Below are 23,865 nucleotides of genomic sequence, written 5' to 3'. Positions count from 1 at the left end.
TGTAATCGAATCAGGATCCCAAAGAGCGGCAGCTGACGCTTTGGCTAACCGGCCTTTCAACTACCATATTTATAAATAACGAAAACTAGGTATTTTCTAGAAAAACAAAGACGGACTTCGCGGCGTAGGTTTTTCAGTTTCGGCTTCACACAAAAAAACACAAATGTGGTGACATGTTTCTAACGTTGTCACTAAAGCAGTTTAAGACCCGATGCTTCGGGGAGGGACGGGCACGTCCAACTTCACAACCGACAAAAACGTCGAGAAACATTTAAAACAAGCACGTGCACGTTGAATATTCGTAGTGAAGATCAAAATAAAAAATTGTCATAGAAATCAATATAAATTGATAGCAATCGGAAATTAGTTATAAATTTATCAAAATTGAAATTTTTCAATATATGTTAAAATTAAAATCTTTCATTAAATATAAAGAACAAATGTTTTAAACTTAATTTTGAAAACTATTGAAGAAAATATTTTCTTTAATTAATGTTACTTTCATACGCAAGGGGGCATCTTTACGAAGTGCGTAATTGAGAAGAGTGAGGATATTTGTGTTGATTTGACATCTGTTATTTGTGATATACGTATCGAATATCTGTTGAACTTCTTTACATAAATGCCGAAAAATAAAGGTAATTCTATAATATATAAACTATAAAACTAAAATCTGTATCTTATACTACCTACTGGATGATATCGAAATAAAAAAAAATTAAATTGGACAAACTCCTCTACCATTTTTGGTGTACTGAATTAGTAAAAGTAATATTAGGATAGGACATTTTTAAAGTTCTAAGACTTTTAAATAACCTCTTTGTTTAATGGTGAGAACTGAGGGCTTCTGGATCTCCAATTAATCCCTTTTCGGTTAATGTAACCTTTGGTGCCAAGATGGCGGCTCGTCTCTGATTCCAGCAAGGAAACAGTGGGACGCACATTCTAACCTAACCTAACCTATTCTAATAAATTACCATAATTATTAGCAACCAAATTATTAGAATAGGTTAGGTTAGAACGTGCGTCCCACTGTTTTCTTGCTGGAATCAGAGACTAGCCACCATCTTGGCACCACAGGTTACATTAACCCAATTTTCATACAAATTTGTATCTATAAGCTCATATTTTCAACAAATTTTTATATTATTACACATCTCAAGTAAATATCAGTTAATCTTCTTTCCATTCATAAGAAATGGAATTGAAATAAGAATTAATTGTCAATAACTATGCCTTATCTTTAGGGTAATGAAATTCTGGCATGAATTTATAGAATGCTTTAGATCTTTTATAACCATAATAGGAAAAGTAAATTTAACTAAACTGTCATTATATAATTTCATATAGCATTTTTATGGAAATGATATTGTTTTTTTTATGGAAGACTTGAGTCTATAGTTAGTGTTATAGTTCATACAAATAAAAAAAATTTATAAAAATCATTATTTATTTATCTAGTATGAAGGTTTTTACTGTTTGTACTGGGTTAAAGTAAAATAATATCGAACAAACAAACCTGTTGTCCAATAACACAAACACAAATACAGTAAATATAATAATCTCTGTACGGAGTCCAAATTCATAAGTATGAAAGTAAAAAAATTGTTAAAAGTTTTTGATTTATTTACATTTATATTGAAATATAAGTTTGTAAATTTTACTTGAAGTCATTGAATTGTTATTAAGAAAAGTCTTATAATTGAGTGTTTTTGTAATAAAAATTCATTGAAGCGAGTATAAATAATTATACGTTTAATTTATGTAGTCTCGAATAAGACACTGATGGAGCAATATCACTATAAAATTTCGAGATACTGGATATGTTAATTTGTTAGTAATATATTGTGTATATATATTTTTCAACAAATCTTTGTTTATAATATTGGATAAGCTATGAAATGTCTGTCTAAAAGTTTGATTTCAAATAGCTACTATTTTACAGATTGTTTTAAGATTTCAAAAACTAACTTCAATATAATTGTATAACAGTTTTAATAACAACATAATGTTGAAAGATTTATTTATTAATAGAATTTCACTTAATATTTACTTAACATAACGAATCATAATTCCATTTACCATATATTTCCACAGATAAGACAATAGTTCAATCATAAAAAAACACCCCAAAATCCGGGGTCATCTTATACGACAGATACAAAAAAAAATTAGATTGAAATTTATATAAATTAAAACCATTATAAAAAAACGGACAAACTAATTATTTACTAGCAGAGAGTAGGGTATGTCCATAAAATAGAATAGCCCATACGACATTTTTGTGAATAGTTAAGGTCATTACCTGAATGCCCAAATCAGTGCAAATGTTTGCAACAATCGCAAGGCAGTGCTGCCAGATGCAAGAAAATAAAATTTGTTAAGTCGAAAAATTACGAATAGGACATAATTCCATATATGCTATACAGTATTATTATCCAAATGATGATCGTTGATCTAAACTAAATTCATAGGCTGTTGATAGTTTGGGGGTCGTCTTATAGGACAGATATATACTAAAACTATAAAACTTTGACGAAAATTTATACCTCGTTTTATCTGAAGGTCGTCTTATCTGTGGAAATATATGGTATATATTATATTTTAAATAGTAAACAGTAAAGAATAAAATAGCATTTTTTATACATGTCATATTACCCTAAATTGATTTTTTTAACATTGAATTTTATTATATCTCTTGTATCAACATCATAAATTTATTTATTATTATATATATTTATATTATGTTTCAAAATACAAAAATATAAATTACCAAATATAAAATCAAAGTTTAAGTTTTATAGTAATTTTTTAGGTAAGGGAGGAAAGAATAGAAGAAGAGGAAAAAATGAAAATGAAGCTGAAAAACGTGAACTTGTATTTAAAGAAGATGGACAGGGTATATATAAATTATTAAATTTTTAATATTTTAATACTATTTTATAACAAATAATTTTTTCCATTATTGAAAAGAACATTGTTATACAGAAAATGCTGGAGCAGGATAGACATGTGACCTGCTATCAGATAGAGGAGACTTTGGGCATTCCAGTACCTGCAATACATGTTATTCTGCATAACCACATCAAAGTGATAAAAGTGTGCTCTGTTTGGTGCCCCATACCTTAACAACAAAAGCAAATGACAAGGTACAGTACATTGTTTGGTGTCACAAGATGACACCAAACATGCACCTTGTTATTTGAAGATGCTGAAAAGTTTCAGAACAGAACCGCTTATTATGTGAACAGTATCGTGACAGGTGACAAAACTTTGCTTTAATACTATGATACCCTACTATATCCAAAAACAAGATGAATCATCCCCATTAACATTTAGAAAATTATAGTCAGTAAAAAAAAAAATGATTATTGTATTATTCACAGTTATGGGAGTCATAGAGTTTATGGTACTGTAGATTCAGTAGATGGTCACTATCAAGAGGTACACTAAAACCATAGTATCTATCATGTATTATGCAGGCACTAAAAAGTCTGTGCCCAAGGTCATGGGTCATATTTTGTTCTTGCACCATAATAATGCTCCTCCACATTGGGCCAACATGTGTGCAATCTATTTGGCCATGACTAGCTTGAGTGTTCTTGAAAATTCCTTACAGCCCTCATCTTTCACTGTGTGACTTTTCCTTGTTTCCTCACAAGAAAAATCAACTAAAAGGACAGAAATTCTTGACTAATGAGGTATTCTTATGAATACCTCATTAGTCAAGAATGAATGTGCCCATCTCATGGGATGAAGAATGTGCCCAGCTAACACAAGAAACATAAGTAACATTTGACAACTGGTTCTAAAGGATGCATAGGTGCATTTGAATATAATGGAAAATTCTGTAACTTGAACACAAACTATATGGTGTATTTTCTCGGACACATGGCAAATTTCATCACTAAGTTTTCCTCAGTTGATGAAATTTAGTGATGAAATTTGCCATGTGTCCGAGAAAATACACCATATAGTTTGTGTTCAAGTTACAGAATAAGCACCGGCACGGTTTCATAAACACTATAATGGAAAATATTAATTCTTTTTATGTCTATGTCCTTACTGTTTTACATTTATGTGTATATACTGTCTACTTGGACTGTGGACTGTCTTGTGTATATACTGTACTACCTTGTTTATTAATAGGACTTATTATACTGGTGTAGTTTTTGATTAGCAAAGAGAGGAGCTCTTAGTCAAAAGTTAAAACAAAATATCTTTATTTTTATCTGTACACTCTGTGTGTTTTAGACATAAATGCCTCTCTTTACTAGGCTTACAACATTATATAACAATTTTATAAAAACTTTTTTAAAAACAATATTACACCTGACAATAATATTTAAGATAAAGGTAAAATTACTTACATTTCCTTTATTGTCTAATATTATTCACCAATACCAACAGAGCATAACATACCTATCTTAATGTTTTTCAAATTATGCCTGAATAAAATGGTAAATCTTGTTGTGAAAGGAATCCTTATTGCTTACAGTTGAAATTATCAGTCTCTATAAATTTTTAAAGTTTTATATAAATAAATAACTTTTATAATAATAATGCTAAACCATTAACAAAATTTTGATTCAAAATATCAGGTGCTAGTTTCAAAACTAGTTTGAATTCAGTAGGATTAATGTTTTATTATTTTATTAGAATCATTAATTCAAACTGGTATAATTCAAATTTTTTCTTAATTTAAACTGGTCACTAGTCTCCATCTGATTCCTATTTAAATCAATGTAAAATTCTCCTGGTAATTTGAACTCGATTGCACCGCCTTCTGTTTATTCAAATCAGTAGCATGTGTTACAAAATTAACATCTTTTTGAAATTCAAAGATAAAATTAAAATTAATAAATTAATTTAAAAATAAAATAATAAATTTAAATTTAAAAACATTTTAAATCATTTGACACATGATGATTTACAGGTGCCCTGAAGCAGTTGCTCATTGTGGTTTCTTACGGACAATACAGAACCTTTATTTGGCATTTTTCATTGATTAAACATTATTCTGTTTGCAATATAGTGTTAATGTCTTGCTAAAACCATTTTTTTCTTTGTTCTTTATCATCCAGAAATGGTCTTTTAATTCAAGCTGTTTAAGGCATCTCTCTGAATTTCAATTAAAGGGAATCTACTGTATTAAAATTTTATTATAAATATTATTAGACAAAATTCACAAATATGCCTGTATAATGTTTCATTTCCAGCAAAAAGAGGTCAGTGTTTCTTTATTGTTCATAAACATCAGAGTCTAAGCATTTAACAAATAGAATTTGAAAACTTTTTTGTTTTAAGAATACATCCTGTTGGTTTTGTGTTAATTCAATTTCCAAATTTAGATATGAACAATGCATGGCATCATTTCAAAAAAGTCAAGGATGGTCGATTGATGTAGTGCACAAATTGTAATGTTCTACCAGAAAATTTTAGTGTAACATCAGTTATGTAGAATCATCATAAATCCAAACATACTTTACTTCCAACTAAAGTCAAAAAAGGCATATAAATAAAATAGCATAATACAGAGGTGGGCAAGCAAGAGTTTAGTGGGAGCTGAAATGTAGATTTTGCAAAATGCATAGGAGCTGCAGTTCTGTACTGTCGTGACAGATGGTATGGTAAGGCTGGGAAAGATAGCACTTTCAGCAAGAGCCACATGTAACTCAAAAAGATCCGCATGCAGCTCTCGGAGCTGCATATGCCCATACCTGGCATAATACCATACCACTTTCATTAATTGTTCAGTTTTGTTGCCAGCATTACTAATAACAGACTATGTGACAATACCATTGATCACATTCTCAAACAAAAATAGTTAAAATAATTAATAATTTTATCAAGTCAAAATATATTCAAATTTTTATAGTTTTTTGCACATCTAGAATCATGAAGTTAATTTGATGTTTTGCTGAATTTGATTAATGGGAAGGGTGTAAACTAAATTACTTTGTTCATGTTTAGATATATAGATTATACTTACCTGCTATATTAAGGATTTATAGACCTATAATAATTAGTTTTAAATATTGATTTAGAATAATGAAATTGTATTGTTCCCCATATTACTAGGATCACATTGTTTTCAATGCTTGTGAATTGAGCTGAGCATGATTTATGCTTAATCTAAAGTTTATGTAGTATTTAAAAATAGAAACATTGATATCTAATTTTGGAAACTTTATTCCTTTCAAACTTTGAAAGATCATATTTCAGATCAGAACTACTTTTCAGACTATGTAATAGAGCTTTTGAGCTTATTCATGTTTCCAGTTAGTGATGTTTACAAATGTACAAATATCTTAGCTGTTAAGCCAAAGTTAAGAATAAGTTGTCATGTTAAATTCTTTAAAACTCAAAAAATGTCAAGCAAAATTTGAGTGGCACATGTTTGTTTATGCTTGTAAACAGAACTGAACTGCTGCACACGAATTTTCAAAATCTCATCTTATATCTATGACAGTTTTTCAATATTCCTCAGGATATTTGAGTATAAAAAATGAATTTTTCTTGCTCAGCTCAGTTATTGTGTTTTCACATGTGTTTGTTGTAAGTTTCTGTAAATAGACTTTTCTAATAAAACAAATAGTAATGTATTTCAATAAAAGTTTGTCTCCTTTTATATTCATCTTATATAATGTATGGAAGTTTTGATACAGCATATAAGTTTAAAACAGTAAAATTAATAATATTAAATAAAGTTGTTATATTTGTATAAGGGCTTTTCATTTTATTTGTTCTTGCTTTATAAGAACAATAACATAAAATGGAATTTCTATATATATCTACATACAGGTGTTATAATATAATCTAGATGGGTTAATAATAATAATAAGTGCAAAGTCCAAATGGTTAGCAGTTAAAAGTTGAAATTTGGTACACAGTTAGGTTATGCCATGAGAATGCACACTAAGAAGGGGTTTTTGGAAATTCCTCCCAGTGAGGGAGAGGAAGAGGGTTAAGGATTATCCTGAAGAACTCCGTTTTACTATACTATTTTAGATGCTGTTTTTTGTGTTTTTGTGGAAAATCGAATATATTTTTAGACCCATCTAAAAATTCTCTAACTCTCGGAAGAGGAGAGAACCTAATTCTTGCACCCAGTGAAAATGGGTAAGATTGGCTATAATGTAATAATCTTAATCTTCACTATTGTTACTTTTTGCCCAAGCAACACCAGATTTATCTGCTAATATATCTATATTTCTCTGTATCATTTATTTATAATAGATAGATATTTATAGAAATTTAATTTGATATAATAGTTGATTTGATTTTGAATATATTAAATCTATTTACTCATTCTAATGACAATATTATAATTTCAGAATATGCCCAAGTTGTAAAAATGCTTGGAAATGGTAGATTAGAAGCCATGTGCTTTGATGGCATTAAAAGACTTTGCCATATCAGAGGGAAACTGAGAAAAAAGGTCAGTTCTTTTGCTTTTAATATTTTTCAACTGGCTGTTATTTTGCCAAATATTATTAATTAATGAAATACCAATGATTGCCTTAAAAATTGGGCTATAAATTGGCTAATTAAATGATTGATATAAAGTAATTTGTTACTAGAGGTAGACATTAGGGTGCCATTAATCTAAGTTAATTATAATTTAAGTAAATAATAAATAAATTTAGAACCTGCTGGAATAAAAGAACTGACCCGGAGTGGAGCTTGAACCTGCAACCTCCGCTTGCCGTGCGGTGCGCTTGATACTTACGCCACCCGGACCCCAAGTGAGTCTTCACTTCCAGAAGTGTATTAATTTGGATATAACCTTACTTGGTTAAATACGGTACTGGCTGGTTTTTTATTCCATAAGGTTCTAAATTTATTTAATATTTACTTAAATTATAATTATTAACTTAGATAAGAGATGGCGCCTAACGTCTACCCCTAGTAACAAATTACTTTATACCAATCATTTAATTAGCCAATTTATAGCCCAATTTTTAAGGCGATCATTGGTATTTCATTATATATTCATTAGGCTTAGTGATGTTTATTTATATTATTAATTAACCTAACTGCTTCTACTGCAGATTTGCATTAGCTACAATTATCAGTAATAATAGACATCTGAGCTTAAAAATCTGTTTGATTATTACTACGAATTTAATACAGACTAACATAAACACCATGTTATAAAATAGGATTTATTTTACATATAATGTTATTTTCATTGCATAATTATTACATAACATATAAAGCTATTAATTCATTTAATTAGTAACAGTTTATTAGCTCAGCACCTTTGCATCCACTAAAAGTAACTGAAGAATTGCTTAGTTTAGTTTTGGTACTTTCATGAAATAATTCACCTATATTGTCAAAAAGTTAGACAAAACAAAGGAATGACTCATAAACATGAGCTTTCAAAAGCAATAAATAATTTTCTATTTCCATATACACCAACTACTACTGTGCTCTGGTGATTGACAAATACTTAAGTCTACATTACCAGGCAACAGTTTTGACATTTGTACAATAATACCTTGCCAAAGCCGAATTGGCTAATAAATATTTTCTCTAGATGTACACATATATGTTTATAGTATTTCGACCAGGATTAGAAAAACATATGCAGGTAAACTACATGTCTGGAACAGGAGGAGTTAATAGAATTGAAATGAATTATTATTATTACTCAAATATTCCTTAAGCAATTATTCCTTAGGCAATTAATTTGGAAAAAAATGCAAATAATTTTTATTCTAAGAATTATTACTCAAATAAATTTGAAAAGTATTAAAAAATTGATAGTACATAAATTATGTTAGATATTTTAAAAAAGTTAATAATGATTCTTTTTTCTATTATAAGAGTTTACAGATGATAGAAATCAAAATGATTTGATAGTGATGACAGCAGATAAAAATGTAATACTAAACTATTATATTAAAAAGAAAATGTTTTATGAAAACTTTGGAAATGTAAAATTTAAGAGTTAAAAGATTATTCAAACATTAATAATTTAATAATTTAAATTATTAATGCTTATTATTATTACTATTATTATTATTAATAAAATAAATAAATAAAAGAAATTAATAATTTCTTTGATTTATTTAAATTTTTAAAATAGTTGGATTCCCACTTCGGCATAATGCATACGTGAAGAACATTAGATTGTTTTTAGTTATTTAATAGGGTTATTATTTATACAAGATTTAGTTTAAAATTAGACACTTGGCTTTTTTTATGTTTTAATGTTTAGAAATATATTTGATTGTATATTCTATTAAATATATCTCTCTGTTTTTCTAGAAATGATGCAAAAAGCTTGAAAATATTTTTTGTTATAAAACTTTATGAATTTTTATTTTTGGTAAAAGTGGTAACATTTGTAATGGTAACATTTTTATGAAAATTCAATATGTAGATGATTTGTTCATTTACAATAGAATGTTAAGATAAGATAATTTGGATATTATTAACCAAATATTAATCATTTATCAAATTATCCTGAAGTAATAATGTATTTACTGATAATATATTTTGATCTCATACTTTGTTACAAATATTTTAATGGTAAAATTTCAAATACTGCCTAAGTCTTCGCATACCTGCCACAAGAACTCACAATATTTCCTGTTTTTTCACCCCTTTTCATCGCTTTTCACTATCCCATAGATTTTTTCCCTTATTGCATAGCCTCAAATGTGTCCTCAGTCAAACAGTATTTGTATTGTGGTTTTAATTTTTATGAAACCAAATGTAAATTCATTCTTTATAATATATAATGCATTTGTTATTTTTTCCTTCTTGTGTTATTTTTACCTTGTTGTTATTTATTAATGTTTATTATTTTATTTGGGTTTATTATTTAAGGGCAGAAATCAACTGTCTTTTAGACATTTCCAAATGTAGATATAAATATTTATTTGTCAATAAAATACTGATAAGAATCATTAAAGTTAATTAAATTTAATAAAATATCATATGTTGTAAATCATGGTTATGATATAAATAATATAATTTAAAATAAATTTATGATAAATCATATATTTGATAGATACAAATTAATATGATTTTAAATTATCTAAAACATTGTTCAATAGAACTGTCATTTGATTACAATTAAACTAAATGAAGATGATAAAGAAATTTATTATAATTGAAAAGACTTTTAACTAAATCTTTTTTAATTACTGTATAATTATTATAATTAAAAAAAAATTAATTAAGTTTCTATCTCATATTAAGTTTAATATGAGATGACAGCCTGCCTCTAGTTGAAATAATTAATTGAGTAGCCTAAAAATAGCCCTATAATTTTGTCAAGATCATTTGACTTGATAAAAAAGAAAAAACTATATAAGTTTTGTAATTTCTTAGAGTTTTAAGTACTGTAATTAACAAACAACAACATTAAAATCTGATACATTATAAACTACAAGCCAACCAATGCCGTATGTCGTCAATATCTAACCCGATGACATTGGCCGGCTTGTAGTTTTAAGTAATAAAAGAAATGAGAGAAAAAATAATGACTATTAAAGTTAATGGCTTAAAATTGAGGAAAAAATTGATAAAAATCAGAGTAATATAGTTCAAGACAAAATACGTTTTACATATTTTGAATTTATCCAATCAAAAAGATTAATAAAATTTTACTGTTGGGTCATAAAAACATGAAACTAATATACAAATTATACTAAATAAAATGAAAACACTAGGTAAACAAAAAATTTCCATAAACTGTTGGGTAAAATCTTTAATCAAATGTTGAACTCATTATGAATATCTAGATTGTTTGATATTAGTCTAGAACAATGGTTCCCAAACTTATTATGCCCATGGATCCCTTCTCATAGCAAAAATCTGACCATGAACCCCCAAGTGAAACTCTACAACTACATAATAGTAAAATTACAAATTTAACTTTGATGTCTTGAATGGTGATATAAAAATAAAATATAAATAAAACATTTTGATATTTAAAGTAATTTTTATTGAAATTACTAGCTAGTTTGTTCGTTTTTGAAAACTGAATATAATATAGTGAAAACAGAAAAAAATGTATAATTTATTTTTAATTGGGTTATAAATTACATTACAAAAATTAATAAGCTTTCTTATTTTATCTATTAAATTTTTATAGAAAAACATATTTTTGATCAAAATAAATGAATTATTTATATATTTCTAGTCATTAAATAGTTTTTTATAATTATGAAAAACAACCAATAATTATTACTGTTTTCAAAAGAAAAATCTATAAAGTTCTATAAACAAACAAAATAAATTTAAAATGTCATAATGTGTGCAAGAAATGAAGCACAGCGCCCATTTTCAAACTGGGCAAGCTTTAGGTAGTATATTAATAAATTGAATTAAAAAGTAAATGAATTGTATATTTGTTAAATTGATTTGTTTAAATTTATTTCTAATGATTATAAAATGATTCATATATTAAATACTATAAATGATTATAAAATAAAATAAATAATAAAATGGTATAAAATGAACTAAATATTTTAATTAAAAAGTACTTTGTTCTATATTTAAATTTAATATAGTTAAAATTAAAAAATTACATTTATAACTTAAAAATAACTATTAAGTACTTGATTGATGTGTAAATTTTAAGTAAAACACAATTAACAGGTTTTTTTTCTACTTTTAATATCATTTTTTGATAATATGAGAATTTTTTAATTTTCAATTTTTTGAAAGGTTAAAATTAAATTAGAAATTTACAAGTTCTTTATGTGTATGTGTGTGTGAATACATATATATATTTTAAAATAAAATTACTAATGAGATGGGTGAACCTGATGGGATGATATGTCCTGTTGTAAAAATGACTACCAATTTATTTATTACTATTTATTTTTAATTTCCATAATAATGAAAATGGGTCACAATTATTTTACTTTTTATTACACCTTTCGCAGATCCCCTGACATTGTCCACACACCCCTAAATTAATTTTAATTTGCCATGGACCCCCAGGAGTCTGTAGAAACTACTTTGGAAAACATTGGTCTAGAACAACTCAGTTATACATATACATTATTAATGAAGTCAGCTTTTCCAAATTATATACTAACAGATCAAGTAGCTATAAATATGTCAAAATTGCATAAATGGTACGAACACATATTGGAAATTTTTTGTGATTTTATATATTAGTATATCAATTAGTCTAGCAATTAAGATTACTCATTTCAGTAAACGAATATTAGAAAACTATCAATAATTGTTTAAAATTTTCTAACATAAAGATGTCAATTACTGAATAGTTATTTTGAATCTGCATTTCATTTTATCAGTGAATGTAGGCTAATGCTTTGGTTGGTCTCTGAAGAAGGTTTCAATTAGACTTAATATTTAATGTTAATATTGAAAACAGTTACAGAAATCACATAAATAATCTAAGTAAGCAACAAATGTACTACCTCTATAATTTTTTTCCTTAATTTATATAAGGCAGATAAATTGCCATAGTAATTTCAGACTAATCAACATAACAGTCCAAAAACAGGGATAAATCCCTTTGCCCTTTCACGGACTATATAAACTTTTATATTTGTATTGTGTTTTATTGAACTATGTTTACCATATATATATATAATTATTAATTGTTTATAGTATTTAATTACATTGATAATTTAAGCAAAAATTTTTTATATCTATGATAAAAATTGTAAATGTTAATACTTTGCAAATATGCTGAAAGTATTTTATATTTATAAGATTTTTTGTATATTTTTTTAAAGATTGTATAAATAATATGTAGATATCATTACAAAGATAAATCCAAAACAAGTCTTAAAATATTACAATTCTTTATGATCTGTTAAATAAGTCTTAAATGGAAGTGACATTAGAATGAAATTAGAATTAGTTGGATAAGGATGCTGTATGAAGATAGAAGAAACTTTAAAAGTAAAATAAATTTATATTGTTAAAGAAGGAATGGCATAACTTGATCAATTTCAAGATAGTTAAATGTAATTTCTTTTTTGAAGTGAATAGAAAAATTTATTATCTATTATTATAATATTAAATGGAAATAATTGTTGATGCTTTTTAAAGTTATTTTGTAAAAATAATTTGGAGGATTTTCCTTTTGTTGTTAGAATAATATGTAAGGACTTATTTTCTGTAATTTTTTTTCTATAGATTAGTATTACATAAAATGTTATCTATTATATATGGTACAATATACTTTTACTCTATATTCTATTTTTAATCCACTCTAATGAAATTATTTTACAAAACATAGTTATATTTATATATGTACAGTAATTAATGTTTCAGGTTATCTCTCTTTAGTAAAATCACTAAGTATAAATTAACAGACACCATTTACTTTTCACCACAGAAAAAAATTAAATATTTATTTCTATTGCACAAATTATAAGTTTTGTTTGTCTTCAACTGTTATGGTACAATAAAACACTTTCTAAAATAACAGAATATCTAGCTAGCAATGATCGTCGACAGAAAGGACATTTCTTTTGATTCATCTCATAAAGCACAGCATTACCAACCTATAGAAATTGTTTAAAGATTTCTCTGTATATATAAAAATATGGATTTAATATTCCTATTAAAATTATAAATGTTTTTTCTGTTTTAATGAGCCAAATTATCTGCAATAATTTAAAAATAATACAGTGATTGACTTGTTAGCCATGCTGGTATATGCTATTTTCCACATAATTGTAATAATTTTTACATAGGTAAAATCTGAAATAATATGCATGGTACATACTTGTTTATTATGGAATGTATATACTTTCATTAGTGAACTAATTTCTACCTAAATCAAATCACCCTTTCATATTTGATTCCTCATCAATGGTATGTTCTTTGTGTAAAACTTATATTACCATTGACATAGTAATATACTTTTCATATTAAAAAATATCATTAAAGCATTACTGCATGTATTTTGCTCTTTAGATATTTTACTATTATATTTATTGCTAATAGTTTAAAGTAAAATTTATTTTAGTAATTTGATCATAATAGAAAATACAGGACAATTTGTAACAAAAGACCATCATTTAATTTGATACTTGATTACATTTGAAAATAAATTATTTTTATTAGTAATTGAGTAATTGTCTTTTGTTTCGTTTAGATTTGACTGCTTAATTTATTTTGAATTGACTCTTAAGAAATTAAGGCAGTTTTAAATTGGATAAATTTCTGTTTTTCAAGACTTCTTTTTAGTGATAAGTTGAGTGTATGGTTAACTAAAGCATACAAAAATATAATTCTAAAAATTGTCATTCATGACAGTTTTTCATGAATGACAATTTTTGAAATGTGTAAATGAAATAAGTTAAAATAATTCCTTATACATATATAACAAAAGTAAAATACACAAGAAAGATCTGTAATCTTTATTTAAGGATTTAAATTAAAGTCACAAACTCACTCTTAGGGTTTAATAAATACCCATCTGATATTTTTTTAGTCTCTTGATACTCCTAGAGGAGAGAGAGACTATTTTATCTCTCTTTATATGATAAAAAATAGTGAGTGAAAGAGAGAGAACAATGTTAACATATTTAAAAATAAATGATTAAATATTGAAAATTGACAAATAAATTTCAAAATGTGGATAATACTGTATGGATAAAAACCTAATTAATTTATTAAACTTTAATTTTGAAATTAAAAAATATACTTATCCAAATTTTATTCAATATTTTTTGCAAAATTTGTTTATTATAAATATATCAACATCCCAATAACCTGATGTATATTTGTTTGTTAAGTGTTTAGGATAATACTTTCAAAATGAAATGGAATAAAATAAGAAATAATAACTCTAGATAATTTTTTTTTTTAAATTCTGACAAAATCATCATTTACATATTGTATAATTAATACAACTGATGAAATAAAATAAAATGTAGATACATTGAGACCAAATTACAATAAATAATATAGTGCTTTTGAATATTTAATAAATATCTTTGTTAGAAATCATAATAAAATACAGTCAAACCTGTTTTTATGCGCTCCAATGTTACATAATTCACTAGTATGCTCGAACTTAATATCAAAAACTAGTAATTAAAATGATTACCGGTATTCTTAAATTTCTGATAATTTCAGTTTAACTTATATTACTATTTTCTAATATTTTTACTGAAAATCCTTTTAGTATGTTGGAATATTATATTATGTAGAAATTCATTTTTGTAGTATTGATTGAGAAGCACTGATTTCTATTAATTGAGTTTAATATCATAGTTTTTCAAAAAGCAAAGAAAAGTGTGATTGAAATAAATTAATTTCACCGAGTTCAAAATATATTATATATAATAATTTATGAAAGTAATTTAAAATATAAGTGTTAATAATATATTTTAAAATAAATTTAAAATAATTCCTGGACTGTCAGGAAATTACTAATACAAGGAAAGAAGTTAAAAAATATTTAGACTTGATAGAAATGTTAAAGTTTCATTTTATTTTTATCATGCATCAGAATTGAATGTTTAAATTTCAATATTACTTTGCTTATTTTTTGCCAAGAATAATTTGAAAGGCATTTATAAGTTGAAATGTTTTTAACAATAATATTTTTGCACACTTTTCAGTCTTTCGGTACCAATCCAATATTTGGATACAAGAACAATAAATTTAGTTAAAAAAAAATAATAATTTATTTCAATAAACAAGAAATAACAGATGAGATATTTAAATTAAATGAAATCAAGAGTTGTTATGGAAATTTGGACACTACTGAATTATATTACTTTTTTGTTTTAAATTATTATTGATTTTTATTCATTTTTCTAACATATGTGAGGCTGCTACAGTATGTTAGACAAATTATAAAGTTCAATAATAAATAATTTACATAAAATAGAATTGGATCACATATGATATACAAGAGCGAAGAAACTAATTTATAATTGCAATTTGTAATGTTAACATACGTTGTACAGAGAAGAAACCAAGAGGAATAAACTAAAAAGTGCATTTTATTACATAAAATACTTCATTGAACTTAAGTTGTTTTTTAACTATGGCTTTGCAAATACTGTTAATGAGCACTTGTCATTCATAGTTATAGAAATAAGAAAAGGGTATAAGTATGCTTTAAAGTATAACCTGATTGACTATTTCTTATTGAATGGAATCTGAATACTTATTAATAGCTTTGCTGCACACTGGCATAGAGTAAATGAGTTCCTTCAAATATTCTGTACTAGCTTGTGATGTATAACTTTTCTAACAGATTTATGCAGTTGCTATTTACATGTATTTTCTAACTTTTTTTTTTTTGCAATTTTCATGTTCATAATATGTCAGCAGTTTTCAATAGGGTTAAGATCAGGACTTTAACCTGGTGAACCATCTGATCTGGGTCACTTGTAGGAATTTTTTTTTACCTAAATAGCAATCTGTGTGTCAATTTAAGTAATCATAACAATAATGCTAACAAATTGTAGAAAAAGGACACATTCTACTTTACCCACCATCTTGATGCAGTGTCATCCTGAAAGATGCAGTTTCATGTTACAAAATTGTTTTTTGATTGTTGAGATTAGCTTGACAGATAAGATTTTTATGTAGAAATCTATTCACACTTATAAAATGAAGTCTTTGACTCACCAGAAACTTTACTGTTTGCATATAGGCAAATAAACAAATTTGTTATGACCTTCCAATGTGACATTCACCATAGGTCAAGAACCACTCAGAAGACAATTTTAATTCACAGGACATCTGAGTGGTTCTTGTCCTCTGGTGAATGTCAGATTTGAAGGTCATAAATTTGTTTATTTGCCTACAAACCCCTTTGTGATGGTTACAAAAAGAAGAGATTGTATCCTGCAAATATTGCTGATATTAGCCATATATTATAGGCCTTACCTTTTCTGTGCCTAACACAGTATCTTTGCCATCAGACCCTTGCAGATTTAATTTGCATTCAAAATCAACAAAATCCCGATGGTCAACACTTCAGTCTGCATTCTGTCCAGATAAGCTACAGTCTAAGCATTTTACTCATTAGAAATGGCTTCTTATGTGGATGGCAGGATTTTAAAACCCATGTTACACAGACAACATCACACAGTTTGCACTCACTCTGTGTAACTACAATGCATTGTTTTTGAATTTACTAAGTAATAAATATATACAATGCATGTATTATGGAAAGGTTGGATTATAAATTGGGTTCTACAGGCTATCTACATTCTATCAAAGAACATGATATTTATCAGATTGTAAATGTGAAATTTAGACATTTGTAAAAAAACTTTATTGATAGTTAACTCAAGAATGATTACAGTTCAGTTATGTATGTAAGAACCATCAATATCAATCACATCTCACCAATTTTTCTGCAAACTTTCAATCTTACAAGCATAGAATGACTGGGGTTCTCTTTGAAGAAAATCTGGAGCATTTTCTCACATGGGTATCGTCATTAAACTGTATATCGTCAATATGGTACTGTAGGGTGATATGGTATTCAGTTGCACCAGGGGCCATCTGTACATTGCAGCATTTGCCCCCTTTGTCATCAGGTTGCCCTTTTCTTAATCCCAAGGGAGTTCCTTTGGGATTAAGAAAAGGACAACCCAATGACAAACCTAAGGTTTCATTTTATTTTTAAATTAGTTATTCATTTTTATCACAGAAAAGTTTTTTACTAATGACAAAATTAAGATTAAAATATTTTTTTATTAATCAAAAATTTGTTCTAGTGGGTAGTGATTGTTTGGTTGAGTACCGAGGTACCATTATATTTGATTAATGGAATTTTGATATACATGGTAGTATTGCAGCTTGGATGGAGCTCATCTTGAAGCAAGAAATCTCCATCCTTGAATTTCTTAAACCAATTTTAGCAGGTCTGCCTGTTGACTGTGTCCTCACCAAATGCTTTGTAGATGGATCATGAGCATTTGTTGAATTGTGGCCACTTTTGAAGCGATAGAACAACAAGCAAATGTGTTTTTTCAAAATTTTCATATTTTCAGACATTGCTGATATGTTTATTTCCATTGAAATATGTGTCCTGATACTCCACTTATATATCCTCATAGAATGTCAGAACAGTTTTTTCCAGTCATTTCTAGAAAAAAATTGAAATGTCTAAATTTCACCTTTACAACCTAATATGTACACTGGTGACTTGATAAAAAGTTTTATAATTGTTGTTAAACCAAATTTCTGTTAAATATTCATGTAATTTAATATATAAAAAAAATTTTGTTTTATTTTTTCAGGTGTGGATTAATCAAGGTGATATTATCCTTGTGGGTTTAAGAGATTATCAAGATGCTAAAGCTGATGTTATCCTCAAATATAATCCAGATGAAGCTAGGAACTTGAAATCTTATGGTGAATTACCAGATTATGGTGAGCAGCATTTCAATTTATAATAGCATGATAAGTTTTTTAAATTATCAAATTAATGTTTTTTTAATATTTAATAATAATTATAATTTAAAATATTCATAGCCAAAATTAATGATACTGTATTTGGAGATGATGTTGAAGATGATATCATTGAATTTGATGAAGTCGATGGTGAAGAGGATATTGAAAATGTAAGTAGACAGAACCTTCAAAAAATTACTAATGTAATGTAAGAGAAAGCTTATTGATTTATTTATTATTTTAAAATGTCATAAGAAGTTGTCTTCATAAATTATAAAATTGTCAATATCTCAATAAGACTATATTACACAGAAACATCCTTTATTGATTTTTCAAAATAATTTTTTATTGTGAAGTTATATTTATCATAAGAATTAAAAATTTATGCAAACTTCAATTCGACTAAACTTAAATTCCGTGGATTAGTCTTCACAATTAATCTTGTTGTTTCAGATTAATTCACAATGTAGAATTCTTAGTTGAATAGAAATTTGCATATATAATGCAGTTGGATTATGCTATCAGATATAATTTATCAATATATTATCCTGATCATTCTCAGAATTTGTATTAATTCAAATTTTATGTTTCACTAAAATCATTATTCATTTTTTCTTACAGATTTAGAATCTTCGTCTTCCTCATAGGAACAGTTTTTAATAAATCTAGAGTATAGAAATTTTATATTACCCAATAAGGACTTTAGCAATAACTCATAAATTTTCAAGCACTCTGTAAATGTAATCTTCCACATGTTTAGAGACTGCTAACAAATGTGTGTGATAAATGATGTCATATTTTGTCATTAATAGTATAATTAACATTTTTTTTAATTCATCAAGAGATTAAAATAATACTGTTTCTAACAAGAAACTCTTGTATATATATATAAAAATATAATACAAACAGTTATAATTCGTACTTGTTATAAATTTTATAAAGAAATTTGCAAGTTTTCAAAACAAATTTATATTTTTATATGAAATTATTTAAAAAGAATTATTAAAAAGGAGGAACTAAATCCATTTTTATGCATATTCTGAAATAATAATAATAATAATAATAAAATTTTTGGTTCACGGTGAATACTGCTAAGGAAGTGCAAATTCTTTATTTGTTTGATTTTTAAATATCTTAAGTAATGTAGAATTAATAAGAAAAAAAAACAATAGATATTTAATTTTTATGAATTCTTTATTATATATACTCTACATTGAAATGGTAAGTCATATCAAACTTGAAAACATTTCTGAAAATAAATGCCATTTCTGGGGAGGAGAAATGCTTACATTTCTTATTCTGTTGTTTTGTGTGTTGTGTTCTTAATTGAGTTTTAAGCACAGATTAAAAATTAATTTGTGATTTTTGTAAAGGTTAAATTTCAGTTTCTTTGGCATTGGACTTTGATATTTTATAAGCACCATTTCAAAAGACGTTATACTCATTTTGGTTTAAAAACCAATTTTTAATATATTACAAATTTATTTTCACTTGAAGTATTGTTAATTTATTATTTCTTTTAAGCTGTTTTATTGTAAATATCTTTAAAGAAAATTTATTTGGAGGAACAAAATTCCTATTTTTATTATCTATTTTGAAAAAATTAGGACTCAATATCTTGCAAAGTTGTGATGTTATGTAAAAAGTGTTGTTTTCACATGAATTGTTTGAATATTATAAATATTATCTATAGATATTAGTTTTCCTCAGATTTAGTCTCAAAAGTGATAGTTGATTTAACTACCGTTTGCTATTTCTTATAAAATTGCTATATTTGCATCCTTATTTAAAATATATTGCTAATGTGTTTTATCAGTTTGTAATTTATTTTATTATTAAGTACTAAACTTTAATTTATTTTATTGCCTGTATGTTAACAAATTTATATCTAATTTTGTAAAAAGACTTTTTTTTTTAATTATAAAAAAATAAAAATATATATGGAAAATCTCATGATGATATTTTAAAAATTGTATTTTAGAGTTATGTCAATTGTTGTTTTTAAGAAATAAAATTTTAATTGTAAAGTGTGTTTGTTGTAATAATTGAAGAACAAATGAAGTTAAATGCGTATTAAATAAAACAAGAACGAAATTTGAGATTGGAAATTCAAATTTATTGTGTAATTTCATGTATATACATAATTAGACAAGCAAATCAGTATAATTTAAATTTTATTTCTCGTTAAAATTAAAACAAGATGGGGGAAAATGTAGAGAGAAATTTCTGAAATTGAATTATGGAGATTAGTTAATAATGCTGATTTTTGATATAATAAATGAGTTGATGTAACTTTTTAGTAACACAGAAGCAGAAAAGTAAAATTTTTCGAACTACCATTCCCATCTTAACATGGCATGTGCCAATACATCCAAATGAAATGTGATCTGCAAATAGAAAAACGTGAAGATAAGCTTAATTAAGTATTTAAAATTGAATTAAATAGACTAGTCAAGAAGCCACTTAACGGATTAACGCATTATCTTAAAAATGTTTCCTTTTACTGATGCTAGAAGGAAACGTTAATTTTGACATCAAATCAAACGCTTAATACCTCAAATGATCTAAACGCTTGGGAAATTGTACAACAAATAAGCTGATAATAGAAAGTATTTATAATTTAAAAAATAGTCTGATAACAAAATACTTCTTTAATTCTAAATTTTCTTATCTTTATTAAAAGCAATACTACCACAAATAATAATAATATACAGCACATAAGGTAGGTTGCCCTAATAAGACTCAATGAAGTATTTACATGCTACACTGCTTGAAGCCAACAGATGATACCTTCACTCGTCACAAATGGGTTGCTGTGTGTAAGTTTTATCATTCGAGGAACAGGCGATTGTCTATGTTCAAAGTTTATGAAAATAAGTCTGCGCGGGCTTTCATAACTATCTGTCTGGAAAATAATTTCTAGTATATTTGTGTCTAATTTGTTAAATTTCACAACTTAACGTAGATGTGTGATTTATCAATAATTTAAGTTACGAGACCTGTTAAAAATACACAAACGCTTTCTGTTCAACCCAATAAATATAACCTTTTCCTATTAAATCCATAAGTTTATTATTAGGGCAATTAATTGCGTTAGTTTTACTTTAAATTACGTGTATTTGTTGTTTTAACTTTATTGAAATGAGTATTGTTTAGGGTCTAGGAATGGATTAATTCTGTTTCCCTTGTTTCTAATGGGAAAAAATTGATTCAGAGTTCGAACGGTTTCCTGGAATGAATTAAATTCGAAGTATTGAGACACTACTGTATTACTGTTATTTACGGAACTGGATGTTCCTAATAAGGCCTACCGCAATAACGGAGGACTTTATTTAGAACAATATAAACTTTGAAAAATTGTCACGACAAATTTGTTTTTTCAGAGTTAACTATACCTGCTACAGGAAAAAACGGGGAAGGAACTAGATTCCTCTCCGTTAGATATGGCCAAGGAACTGATGCTGTGAAAATAAAAAAGTCAGGAAATGTAGTTAGCAGGTTTAACATTCCTCACAGAACTTTAGGGAACTATTTAAAGACAAGTAGAACAGGCAAGAAAGGGGAGGAACGTCAGGAATAGGAGTTGGTACAACGAATTCCAAGTTTTTCACACATTGGAATCCCCGATTCCCAAAACACATAGCCACTGTGTTTCCAAAATCAACAATATACAAACTTCCTTTAATGAAAATCAAGAATGGGTTTACGATGAATGCATTGGTTATCAGCCTAAAGACGTTGGATATTTATTCGCCTAAAGTACAGCAAGAATTAATAAGCCATTGAATTTCAATAGCGGACTTTATTTTGAACAGTGCTCCTAGATAGGCCTTACTTAAGTCATACTTTCATCTAGTCACTAATCACTGCTATGTATATATATTATGCGGGTCTTATTTGGGCAATATATTTTATTAGTTTAGTAAGAAGTTACTAATATTTTAAATAATATACAAATGTATAACTCTACTCAGTGTTCTTTTAATCATTTGTCTACGAAACTAATCGATTCATTATATTTAAATCCTTAAGATGATTTATCACATAAAAAGCCCCAATTAAAGCATCTGTAATACTAGATCATTTACAACCTATTAATTACCATCAAGAGGAAATAATGAGTCATTTTCTGGATTGAAAAATGTTTTATATCATTCATTGCATTAATTTGTCGCTGAAGTTTACAAGCTTGATTTAATTTTTTCAGGTTACAATATTTTTATTCATTATTTATATTACGAAAATCGAGTTCAACCAGTAATTGCCACCCAATAAACTGTTTCTAAAAGCATTACATTAATACCGATTTAATGCAAGGAGGATTGCAATATCTATTATTATAATGTATCAAAATATATATAGAAATATAACATCGTAATCCGATAACATAATTCAGATTGGTATATCTTGGGTTTCGATAACCAAATCATAAAAGAAGAGAATACTAAAGAAAGGGTCTGATTTAAAAAAATAATAATAAAACAGTATACAAATTCAATCTTTTTCAATGTTTTATTTTATAATGGAAAAATATAGACATTGTCGTAACAGTGGCGTAGCGAACATAACTGGCGCCCGGTGCATGACACTTTATTGGCGCCCCTTCCCCCTCCAGAAACACATATAGTTTGTCTTGGAGACCATTTGGGCGCCCCTCCCCTCCAGAAACATATAGTTTGTCTTGGAGACCATTTGGGCGCCTCTCTGCGAGTGGCGCCCGGTGGTCACCAAGACAAACACCCTCTTGCACCCCCCTCGCTACGCCACTGTGTCATAATCCGTTTCTGAAAATCAGACGTTCTGTGAGAACGTTAACCGGGAGCCTATTTCTCATTATTTTAAATGGAAACACAATACAACGTCTATATAAAAGTTACAGACTATTATATAAAGATATACAATGCATACTTGTTGATCATAAAACAAAGCATTAAGTTTCTTTATGCATTAACATTTACAATCTTCATGCCATATCATAAACATAACATTTACGATACCACACACAAATAACACACAGCATTAGAGATCCTTTTTAAAAAATAAAGATAAACGGTTTCCATATTTATGTTCACGAGATTAAGGAAGGACAGACAGACGGACGGACGGAGGAGAATGGGAATTTATAGGTCTACAATTTTTTTCAAATTGCAGGCCAACAAATGTTGTCATTTAATACAAATTACTATAAGTAGGATATGTTGAAAATATCTTTCTCAAATTCTAAATGTTACTCGTTTTTATGAAATAATATGATTAAAAAACATAAATAAAGGTCTTGAGAAAATCGATTATTTTCCAATCAGCACTTTCCCAGAAAATTAATCGAATTTGTGGAGTAATAAATATATATAAATTAAATATACTTTGTTATACTCATTAAGATCTCATTATTGAATGGAATGAGGAAAGAACTCATTTTCTTGGAATACGTTTCAATAAATTTTATCGGATCGATAACATGTAATTATATCATTAATCTAG

General features: G+C 26.8%; 2 protein-coding genes across 2 annotated transcripts in view; one reads left to right on the top strand and one right to left on the bottom strand.

The window, feature by feature from the left end:
- The first annotated feature begins 512 nt into the window (after positions 1–512).
- LOC136982126 (eukaryotic translation initiation factor 1A, X-chromosomal-like) lies at positions 513–20,492 on the top strand. Its single transcript, XM_067278552.1, has 6 exons — positions 513–638; positions 2,816–2,899; positions 7,338–7,441; positions 18,231–18,363; positions 18,466–18,554; positions 19,006–20,492. The coding sequence occupies exons 1-6, from the start codon at positions 623–625 to the stop codon at positions 19,009–19,011; spliced, it is 432 nt and encodes a 143-aa protein (XP_067134653.1). The 5' UTR covers positions 513–622; the 3' UTR covers positions 19,012–20,492.
- Positions 20,488–23,865, bottom strand: part of LOC136982125 (uncharacterized) — a 23,714-nt gene continuing 20,336 nt past the window's right edge. Inside the window, exon 4 of the mRNA XM_067278551.1 lies at positions 20,488–20,771. Coding sequence (XP_067134652.1) covers positions 20,718–20,771 — 54 coding nt within the window. The 3' untranslated portion in view covers positions 20,488–20,717. The remainder of the gene's footprint in view (positions 20,772–23,865) is intronic.

Source organism: Centruroides vittatus, unplaced genomic scaffold (assembly GCF_030686945.1).
Source record: "Centruroides vittatus isolate TY-2023 unplaced genomic scaffold, ASM3068694v2 contig_808, whole genome shotgun sequence".
Classification (NCBI taxonomy): Eukaryota; Metazoa; Arthropoda; class Arachnida; order Scorpiones; family Buthidae; genus Centruroides; species Centruroides vittatus.
Note: the sequence above shows the minus strand (reverse complement) of the source record. Positions and strands in the feature narration are given on the sequence as shown.